Genomic DNA, 11,628 nt, shown 5'->3' with positions numbered 1-11,628 from the left:
AACTAGGTGAGCTAAGCAAGTCTTGTGGTAGAATTTAGACGAGCAGCTTAAAGGGCAATTCACTTTCATATAACATTGCACTAAAACTCCCAGAAATAAGCTGCCAAATGTTATAAAACGGACATGGTAATTAGGGGCGTGATCATAAAATAGGCGTGGTTAAAAAAAATGTTCCCCTCTTTCCACTCTAGTCGTTTCCTGCTGTAAAAAGAAACAATTTCCGCTTCTGGAGAGAGCCAACAATATCCTTCCTGTCCTGACTACTTTTGCCAGTATGAAACATGGCCGCGGCCGAACGTCACATGACGCCTTTTCAAGCAATAGATTGGGCGGGAAGTATTACACTTCCCATGGTGCAGCGCGTTGGCGGCTTCACACGGGCAATCATGGCGGCCTCTGTAAATCTAGAGAGAAGTTACATGGAATTGATCGGCGCCGAACGGGAAACGTCAAGGAGGAATTTCAGGGATTTGAGCTTGCGCCCAGGTGCGGTAATGGTTGAAGGGGCTGCGGGCATTGGGCTGTCGCTTGGCTCCAGGGAACGGTGGACGGACCTTGGGCCACATGGTTTCCTGGAATGACAGTAGTGTGGCCTCTGTGAGGCACTTCTCTCCCGCATATTATACATTGAAGGCAAATGTCTTGTAGTTATGGCTTTACTGCTGCCCCAGTGTGTCTGTGACACGTATAGGAGCTGCCACACGGCCTGACATTCTCTTTCAACTTGTTTCACTTGGGCTTTTTGCAGCACTCTGTAGTTGCCAGGGCGTCATTACCTAGCAACCAGCCAGAAATAGCGGAGGATGGCAGAAGTAGCAGAGGGCTTGTGTATTAATGGAAGGAATATAAGATAAGAATAAAAAAAGCTTTAGTCACTTTTTTTTGTTTTTGTTTTGACTCTTGGGGTCAGTGACCCCCAACAGCCTGATTTTCAGTTGTGGTGCAGAATAGTTGCATGAGACTGTAGGTAGGGTTACTTAGTCTCTGCGGGTTCCATTTCTACCATCTATGACAGGTGACGGCAGTGAGCGGCATGATCTGATGTTACAGTGGGACCTGATGGAGTTACTGATTCCCCTGTGTTCATTAAAGGAGAAGGAAAGTCATCTTGCACCTCTGTTAGGTACCCCAAGTGATTGTATCTAATTACCTGAAACCCTGGGCCGGTGCTCCTATCAGCAGAAAACTACACTACCCCAGAGTTATACCAGTGAGCACCACGGAGCGATCCTCTTTCTTCCCGCGGCTGCGCAGTCGCAGTAGAACGAAAAGCAGAACTTTAACTAAAAAGTCGCCATTTTGTTCTATTGCGCATACGTTTGCCCTGGGAAATTTGGAGAAAGCAGAAGCCGGAAGGGGATCGATCCACAGTTTTCTGCTGATAGGAGCACCGGCCCGGGGTTTCAGGTAAGTAAATACAATCACTTGGGGGTGCCTAACATTTGGCGACTTTCCTTCTCCTTTAAAGTGTTTTTTTTTTGCCTTTAAGGTTTCCAACTTTCGGGCGGCTTCAAAAAATACGAAACGCTTCATATGCCATCCCGCTAGCGATTCGTATTCTTGTCGGCGGGAAGGCATTTCGGGGAGATTTGTGGCTGGGCGACTAATCTCCCCCATCTGCCACCACCCTTAAGTGAACTTTTAGTATGTTATAGAATTGACAATTCGAAGCCACTTTTCAGACAGAGACACACGAGAAGATTTGGGAAGATTAGTCGCCCGGCGAGAAATCGCCTCTTCTTCTGGTGACTAATCTCCCCAAACTGCCTTCCCGCCGGCTAGAGCGATTCGTTTTCCAAAGTCGCCCGAAGTTGCCTCATGAGGAACTTCGGGCGACTTCGGAAAATGAAGCGCTCTGAGTGCCATCCTGTCCACGGTTTAGATTCTAGGCGGCGGGAAGGCAGTTAGGGGAGATTAGTTGCCAGAAGATTAGGCGATTTCTCGCCGGGGTCGACTAATCTCCCCAAATCTTCTCGTGTGTCTCTGTGTGAAAAGTGTCTTAGAATTGTCAATTCTATAACATACTAAAAGTGAAGTACTTTTCGGGGAGATTAGTCGCCTGAAGAAGTGGCAATTTATCGCTGGGCGTCTAAATCTCCCAGTATCTTTTGCGTGTTAGATTGATCCGTTTTGATTTGTAGATACCACTGTACAATATACAAACACATTTAAGGGGCTGTATACCCCATTTTCTGCATTAGGTTAATGTATTGGGAACTGTGCTGATCATACCTTTTGTCTGTTGCTTTAAAGGGCAAGTCAATCTCAAAATAAAAATTTGCCTAATAAAAGAAAACATAATTCTAAAGGTGGCCATACACGTAGAGATCCGCTTGGCGATTTTGCTAAACAAGCGTATCTCTTCCCCGATATGCCCACATTGAGGTGCGTGATATCGGACTGATCCGATCGTTGGGCCCTCATTCCAGATTCTCCATCCTGGTCAACCCCCTGTAGAGTGACCGTTCTTTAAAAGATTTAATTGCCTAATGTGACGTGTTGGAATGGGTTTTAAGTACAATTAAACATTATTCTTTTTCCCAATAGATGTAAATCTTGTGATCGGAGGCCCAAAATACGCCGATTGTGCCGGCGGTTATTGCTACAGTGAAAGCAGCAGTCTCCTGTCCGCTACAAGGAACAGGTTCCTACATTGGTGAGTGTTTTCTTTTTTCCTTGTATAGGGAATGATAAGGGAAATCAGAACTGGTTTCTTATCCATATTCCTTACTTAGAAGGGGTTGTTCAACTTTTTACTTATTTTTTTTTTCCAGTTCAGTTTTCAAATAGTTCACCAGAAATAGACTTTTTTAAGTTACATTCTATTTTCTAGGGATGCACCGAATCCAGAATTCGATTTGGGATTCGGCCAGGATTCAGCCTTTTTCAGCAGGATTCGGATTCGTCCAAATCCTTCTGCCTGGCCGAACCGACTCCTAATTTTTATGCAAATTAGGGGCGGGGAGGGAAAACGCATGACTTTTTATCACAAAACAAGGAATCTAAAATAGTGTATTCGGTGCATCCCTACTATTTTCTATTTGTGACAGTTTTTCTTAGATTGACGTTTATAGTTTAATTTTTCTAAACTGTTCTAAACTGATAAATTAGTTTTTACATTGCTGTACATTACATTGTTTCACTAAAGGGGTTGTTCAACTTCCAAACACTTTTTTCCAGTTCCGTTGTTTTGAGTGTTCCCCAGAAATAGACTTTTTTCCATTACTTTTTATTTATTCATAATTTCAGTTTAAAGTTGAATGTTCGTGTCTCTTTTGTTTCAGTCTGACAGCTCAGTAATTCGGATGAAGACTCTGAACTGTTACAATTTTGAAACAATTAGTTGATACATTTCTCGGCAGCATCTCTGGAGTATAAGCAACTATTGTATCAATTCTAACAGCTGCCTGTAATGAAACTCAGAGATTCTGTTCAGCAGGGACAAAGATAAGAAATGTATCAACTAAATGTATCAATTTAGATCAGTTTACAGGGTCAGTGCCCCCCCCTCCCAGAGCTGCATTAGAAGATGAAAAATGAAACTTTACACTAGAGTCCTGCAGCGGGTCGGGTACCCTGCGGGTTGAAGTTCTGGGTGCGGGTATAGACGCGGGTCGTTGGTTCTGCGGGTCTTCTCAATAGCGATTTTTACTCCTTTTTTCTGATCACGCCTACTGATGTTTTTTCTGATCACGCCCAATGATGTCACTTCCGGTTTAAAATGACAGTTCTTCCTGATGGTCAGCGGGTCCGGGTTGTGGATAAGGTACTTGCTGGTTGAGTCAGGTAGCGGGACCGATCGGGTAAGAATGCGGGTCTGGGTCGCAGGTTGCAAGTACGGGTCGGGTTCCAAAAAATGGACCCATGCAGGACTCTACTTTACACTTTAATATTAGAAAAACAGTCACACATAGAAAATAGGAAGTAATTGGCCAAAGTATTTTTCTGGTGAACTATCTGAAGCCTATCTAAAAAAAGTGAACCACTCCTTTAAAGGGGTGGTTCACCTTTACGTTAGTTTTTAGTATGTTATAGAATGGCCATCTTTTCAATTGGTCTTCTTTATTTATTTTGTATAGCTTCTGAATTATATGCTTTTTTCTTTTAAAACTTTCCAGCTTTCAAATGGAGGTCACTGACCCCATCTAATACAAATGCTCTATAAGGAAACACATTTCTAGTTTTGGTAGAGTGTAAGTATATTGTGCATTCTTGATTAAGCAATATGTTGCCATTCACCAGTGCTAAACTTTCGTGTTTATTTCTTTTTTTTTAAAGGACTTCGTACGCTGATACATTGGAGCTGGTGGAAATATCCCTGGATATTAACCTCGTGAATAATGCGGTCCGTCTCAGAATACTCAACTGCAGCATTTTGCCTGGAGGGGTTCATATTTGTGAAACACCAAACAATATCGTTGTCTTAATTTTAACAAACCAAACAGTTCACAGACTCATTCTGCCACATCCCTCTCGCATGTACAGAAGTGTAAGTAGCATTCGTTGTGAAGTGCAAATCATTATATGGGAAAAATCTTTTCAGACATACTAAAATAGGAAACTGGCACAGGAGATATTAGAGAATTTTCAGCCACTTTTTTTTGTACAACAGTGGTGCTCAAACTGTGGGGCTGACCCCCCCCCCACTCCTCCCTCCCCGGGTGGAGATCAGAGCAGCTGTAGAGAGGCTGCGTCTGAAGGCCATTTAGGGCAGTGGCCAATGGGGAGATTTGTTGCCTGCCATTATTTATGCTCTACTGCAAGCAAAATATCTCCCAAAAATGCGTCTTCTTTTGAAATAATGGAAATAGTTGGTGATAAAATCAACATACCGCCAACGTCATTCATTGTTAAAAGTACTTTTTGCTAAAAACAATAAAACTCTAATAATGGTGAAAAAACAGCAGCTGAGTATAACCTCCGTAACCGATAAGAATCGCAATAACTGTTGGAAGGCTCTGGCCACTTCTGTCTCTGAAATATTTTCTATAATATGTACACTTTTATTTTTTTACCTCTGATCAGGAAATAATTTCTGACAGCCACATACAGTCAATATTTACTGACATTGGGAAGACCAATTTCCATGATCCCTCCAATACGTATGTGATTCCTGCTATTCCTGGACGAGCCCCCAATACAACGGCTTCCACAGCATGGCTAAGCAGCGATGGAGAGGCACTGTTTGCTCTCCCGTCCATTTCGGGAGGAATTCTTGTCATCAAAATGCCTCCTCATGATATGGAAGGTAATACAGATTGCCTAATTCTTAATTTTTTTTGTTAAGTGTCAAAGAAGATTAATTTTTTTTGTTAAGTGTTAAAGAAGAAAGAAAGGCTTTGATGAAATGGAATTTCTCTGTCGTCTAAAGGGGGACACAGGGACTCTTGGGGTTTAAGCTCCACCCTCCAGGAGGCAGGACACTATTAATAAAATTAAAATTAAGTGGGCGTGCCCATATAGTGGCTTAACCCCACATGCTGTAGCATTCCTTCAGTTTTTAAAGTGTCCTGCTTCAAGGAGGATGGATACCAGCTTCAACACAGAAGCATGCTATGGGGTGTCACCAGGGCAGGACTGCCTGTTCCTTTGTGTGTACCCCCCCCTCGAGGGATCTCTCACCGGGGTCATATGCTAGCCCTCTAGGCTATAACCGACCCGCACAGAAAAGATTCCTGCAACCCGCTGGGGCCAGCAGATGTTCTGACCGGTTGAGACGCCAGCAGTGAGTATGAGTTGTTCTACTCGTGTTCTGGCCTGCTCTCCCCCCCCCCCCCCTCCCCCCCCCCCGGGTGGGGACCCCCCTCAGTCAGCCCAGACCTAGCTGCATTCAAGGTGGCATTGTCTGCCTTCTCCGACGCTCTTCCACACTGACGGGCTGCTTAGTGAGTGCGCGCCCTTCTCCTGCACGCAGTGGAACGCATCGCGCTGATGCGTTCCAGGCGCCATTTTGTTTTTTCGGCGCGAAGCGTACAAGTGGTTTCAGAAGGCGCCGAACTCCTTCCCGCCACTCTACACAGCCACATTAAGCTGACGCTTCCTCATTCTGCCAGCAGCACTTCAGGAGACACGGGAGCCTCTCTTGCTTTTGGGGATTAGGCTCTACCTTCAGGCAGCAGTCTAGGATTGCCTAAAAGCACTCTTGCAAAGCATATCTGCTGACTGACATTCATCAGCAGGTACCTCAGCCACTGTTCGTATGGCAGAAGGTAAGTCAGGGGGACTTTTCCCCAGGGCTGGGGGGAGAGCACCAGCAGCACAGGTGACCTATTTTACCTGCAAAAACTGCCAACTAAAAATCCCTGGGGGCCAGGCTGACCCGCTCTGCAGATCTTGCTCAAAGGGGCAGGGTCCAGCGCCCACCCAGGGGTCCATCCCAACGGTCCCTGAATCTGGGGAAACCGCACAGGATTTGGATGCAATGGATGGGGTAGCGGGCACTTCCTCAGAACCCCCTGCCCCCCTATGGGCCATTCAACTTTCCCAATCCCTGGCATCCCTGCAGGGCCTTCCTTCCATTGCCACCAATTTGGGCAAAGCCCTAGCCAAACTAGGTCACAAAGCCAGTGGAAAGCGTAAAAGGCTTCCCAGCTCCAGGGGTGACACCGACACCCATACCCCCTCTGACGTCTCGTCAGCTGGAGAGGATTTTTCTCATTCAGAGGGGGAACTCCCACCTTCTGATGCTTCCTCAGAAGCAGAGGAGGATAATGCGGAAGATTCCAAAAGCAAGGAACTCCCTCACGACGTAGAGGGCATTATCAAGGGGGTGATAGACGTGCTAAAAATCACACAGACGCCTGAACAACAGGCTTCATCTTCTAACCTGTTTAAAAGAAAACACAAAGCTTCTGCATGTTTTCCTTCGCATGACCAACTCCTTAACATAATACAAGAGGAATGGAATTCGCCGGAGCGCAAGTTCCAAGCTACTCGGAAATTTTCGAAATCCTATCCATTCCCCAAGGACTTGGTAGAGAAATGGTCACTGCCTCCAACTGTGGACGCACCAGTTTCGAGATTATCTAAATCCACAGCGTTACCAGTCACGGACGCCGCAGCCTTCAAGGACCCATCTGACAGACGTCTGGAAGGTTTCCTCAGGGCAGTCTATTCATCCGCTGGCTCAACCCTTCGTCCAGCTCTCGCCTCAGCCTGGGTAGCGAGAGCCATTCAGGCATGGGCAGAATCCCTCGTTGCCGATATTCAAGATGGCATCCCCAGAGCTGACATCCTACCTTCCGCACAGTCCCTCGCGGAGGCAGCAGCTTACTTGTGCGACGCTTCCCTGGATACAGCACAGATTACTGCTCGCACATCAGCTCTCTCCGTCGCAGCACGCAGAACGCTCTGGCTGAAGAACTGGTCTGCGGATGTCAGTTCCAAGAAGTCCCTTACCTCACTACCCTTCAAGGGACAGCGACTTTTTGGTGAGGAGCTCGAAAAGATAATCTCACAGGCCACGGGAGGGAAGAGCACCTTCCTCCCCCAAAGCAAGTCAAGACCCACGACTTCCTCCAGGCGCGGTCGGTCCTTTCGCGGCCACGCTGGACGTTTTTCCAGACGGCACAGTCCTCCCCAACGTTCTCAGTTTCGCTCTAAACCAAACGACAAGGGACGGCCATCGTGGAAGAACAACAAATTCCACAACAAGTCTCCAGCCGACAAGGCCACTTCAGGATGACGGGTCACCCCCTCCGGGGTCACTGCAACCGCTAGGGGGACGATTGCTGAGATTCCGGGAGGTGTGGACACGATACTCGTCGGACGCGTGGGTAACCGAAATCGTTTCCGAGGGCTACCACCTGGACTTCGCTTCTCTTCCTCCCCGAAAATTTCTCATGTCCAGAGTCCCCTCAAACCCAGCCAAGGGCCGAGCCTTCTTGGACTGCATTACGAGCATGGAACAGAATGGAGTGATCATTCCAGTTCCCCCGTCAGAAACATTTTGCGGTTTTTACTCCAATCTGTTCCTGGTGCCAAAGAAGGACGGGTCCTTCCGACCAGTATTGGACCTGAAATTCCTCAACAAACACATACGATCAGTCCGGTTCAAAATGGAAACTCTCCGGTCAGTCATCCGAGGAATGGAACCAGGTTAACTGATGATGTCCCTCGACATCAAGGACGCGTATCTCCACGTTCCAATCTGGCCTCCTCACCATCGTTTTCTCAGATTCGCATTCCGAAATCTCCATTACCAATTTGTGGCACTCCCATTCGGCCTCTCCTCTGCCACCAGAGTGTTCACCAAACTCATGTCAGTGACGGCAGCAACCCTACGACTCCACGGAATCTCAATCACACCTTACCTGGACGACCTTCTCCTGAAGGCTCCAACACTAGAAAAGAGCAGAAGGGACATGCAACAAGCGATATCGCTGCTTCAGAGCTTCGGGTGGACCATCAACTGGAACAAATCCAGCATGACACCCAGTCACCAAATGCTATTCCTGGGTCTCCAATTCGATACACTGACTCAACGTGTCTCGCTGCCCCTGGACAAGCAGAGGAAGATCAGAGCGCAAGTCAATCTCCTCCTTCAAGACCGGCACCCCACAGTCCACCTCGCAATGAAGGTACTCGGTCTGATGGTCTCGTCCATCGAAGCGGTTCCCTTTGCTCAGATCCATTTGAGACCTCTACAGGCCAACGTTCTGTCGGGATGGAAAGGGGGTCCCCTGTCCCAACGGATTCTTCTACAGCAAACAACACGGGAGTCACTCCTCTGGTGGCTGAACCACCACAATCTGACGACGGGCCAGTCCTGGGCAACTCCGGACTGGACCGTGATTACGACAGACGCAAGTCTCCTCGGGTGGGGCGCCACGTGGCACAACTCGTCGGTACAAGGCCGTTGGTCTCCCACAGAAACGAGGCTACACATCAACGTCCTGGAGCTTCGAGCAGTCAAGCTTGCCCTACGACATTGGTCTCCCCTACTCCAAACAAAGTCTGTCCGAGTACAAAGCGACAACTCCACAACCGTCGCGTACATCAACAGACAAGGAGGTACCCGCAGCAAAGCATCCCTAGCGGAGGTGGTACAAATCCTAGCCTGGGCAGAGCTCAGCTCAGTCAGGATATCTGCCATACACATTCCGGGAGTGGACAACACGCAAGCAGACTTTCTCAGTCGGAACCAGCTGGATCCGGGAGAATGGGAACTTCATCCCGCAGTGTTCACAGACCTAGTGAAAAGGTGGGGACGTCCTCAAGTCGACCTCATGGCATCCAGAGCCAACCGCAAAGTTCCAGCCTTTTACGCCCGTTTTCGGGATCCGACGGCGCTGGGGGTGGACGCCATGACACAAGTCTGGAGTTTCAACCTGGCTTACGTCTTCCCTCCGTTTCCAATGCTGCCTCGGGTTCTGAAGAAAATCAAGCAATCCTGTGCGACGGTCATAGTGATAGCTCCGTATTGGCCCAGGAGAACGTGGTTTACGGATCTTCAGGACATGTCCATAGCTCAACCAGTTCGCCTCCCTCCCAGGAGCGACCTTCTCCAGCAGGGTCCCATATTTCACCACAATCCGGGACTGTTCGCTTTGACGGGATGGCTGTTGAGGCGGCCATCTGGAGACGTAAGGGTATAGCGGACGATGTGATTGCCACTATGCTGAAGTCACGCAAGGCTACATCCTCTAAGGCCTACCACAGGGTCTGGCGCAGCTACTGGAACTGGTGCGAGGAATCAATGTTTTCCTTCCATGACTGCAATATTCCCAGGATTTTATCCTTTCTACAGCGAGGTTTTCGACTCGGTCTGAAGCTCAGTTCCTTGAAGGTCCAAGTATCTGCCCTCTCTGTCCTTTTTCAGTCTCGTCTAGCCCTAGACGATTCAGTCCGCACCTTCCTACAGGGAGTACAACATATCGTTCCACCTTATCGATCACCAGTCCCTGGATGGGATCTCAACCTCGTTTTGGAGGCTCTCCTTGACCCTCCCTTCGAACCTCTGGGTGTCGTCCCTGAACAGTGGCTTACCTGGAAAACTGCCTTCCTTGTTGCCATTTCATCTGCTCGCAGGGTATCGGAAATAGGTGCCTTATCTTGTGATCCGTCTCTGCTGGTTTTTCATAGGGACAAGGCAGTCCTGAGGACTGTGCCTTCCTTCCTGCCTAAGGTCGTGTCATCGTTTCACGTGAACCAGGAGATTGTGGTTCCATCTCTCTGTCCAGAACCCAAGAATGACAAGGAACGGAGATTTCACAGTCTGGATGTGGTCAGAGCACTTCGCTGGTACCTTGACCGTTCTAAATCATATCGGCGCTCTCAAGCCCTTTTTGTCATTCCGTCCGGGCCTCGGAGGGGCCTGTCAGCTTCCAAGACTACCATCGCACGTTGGATCAGAGAAACCATCAGACAAGCCTACCTAGCTAAGGGCAGAACTCCTCCTGCCAATGTTCGAGCTCACTCCACACGATCCTTGGGTGCTTCCTGGGCTTGGCGCAACTCGGCCTCCTTGGACCAGATCTGCAGAGCAGCCACCTGGTCTTCGGTTCATACATTCACTAAATTCTACAGACTAGACACGTTCTCATCAGCGGAGGCCGCTTTTGGCCGCACAGTACTACACACTGTGGTACAGTAACGTGTCTTTACCTTATCTGTATTCGCTCCCACCCTGCTGTCTGGGGCTGCTTTGTTAAGTCCCCAAGAGTCCCTGTGTCCCCCTTTAGACGACAGAGAAAACAGGATTTTTTGATACTCACCGTTAAATCCTTTTCTCTGTAGTCGATAGGGGGACACAGGGCTTCCCAACCCTGAGCGAAATGTTGACCACTTGGTCTTAAGGAAAAGTTTTCCTGATTTACGGTTTTGCAAGTTGAGTGTTAATACAGTTTGTCTTTCAGCAGTCTCTTTGGTACCAACTGAAGGAATGCTACAGCATGTGGGGTTAAGCCACTATATGGGCACGCCCACTTAATTTTAATTTTATTAATAGTGTCCTGCCTCCTGGAGGGTGGAGCTTAAACCCCAAGAGTCCCTGTGTCCCCCTATCGACTACAGAGAAAAGGATTTAACGGTGAGTATCAAAAAATCCTGTTATCCCTGGACAGCCATCCCGCCCATTCCTGAACAGCACCACTTTGCCCCCTGAATACTTCTCCCTTCACCTTGCTTGTGGGGTTCAGGGTGCCATCTCATACAGTTAACTCTTCTGTAAGCAATCGCTTACACTGAACAAGCACAGTTGAAGCCAATCCGGACTGGGTTTAAACTGTTTATGCTCCCTGTCCGCATTTGTCAGTGAACAGTTGGCTACGTGAGATGAAACCCACTGCCCTATTCTACATTATCTTACCATGCAAGGTGAGGGATTAAATGAATTGTTCAGTATAAAAATAAAAACTGGCTTAATAGGCTGTGCAAAATAAAACATGTTTCTAATATAATTAGTTAGCCAAAAATGTAATGTATAAAGGCTGGAGTGACTGGATGTGTAACATAATAGCCAGAACACTGCTTCCTGCTTTTCAGCTCTCTTGGTTTCCACTGATTGGTTACCAGGCAATAATCAATCAGTGACTTTAGGGCGGAGCACATGGGTCATAACTGTTGCTTTTGAATCTGAGCTGAATGCTGAGGATAAATTGCAAACTCACTGAACAGTTATGTCCCATG

The 11,628-nt window shown here is 47.8% G+C and overlaps 1 protein-coding gene across 1 annotated transcript in view; it reads left to right on the top strand.

Annotated features, from left to right (window-relative positions):
* Positions 1-367: 367 nt before the first annotated feature.
* nup160.L (nucleoporin 160kDa L homeolog) overlaps positions 368-11,628 on the top strand; it is a gene marked incomplete at its 3' end in the record, with an annotated part of 35,234 nt that continues 23,973 nt past the window's right edge. Inside the window, 4 exon segments of the mRNA NM_001091496.1 lie at positions 368-486; positions 2,548-2,656; positions 4,279-4,489; positions 5,026-5,248. Of these exon segments, the coding sequence (NP_001084965.1) occupies positions 387-486; positions 2,548-2,656; positions 4,279-4,489; positions 5,026-5,248 (643 nt within the window).

The sequence above is a fragment of the Xenopus laevis genome, chromosome 4L, assembly GCF_017654675.1.
Source record: "Xenopus laevis strain J_2021 chromosome 4L, Xenopus_laevis_v10.1, whole genome shotgun sequence".
NCBI lineage: Eukaryota > Metazoa > Chordata > Amphibia > Anura > Pipidae > Xenopus > Xenopus laevis.
This window is presented reverse-complemented; position numbering and strand designations above follow the sequence as displayed.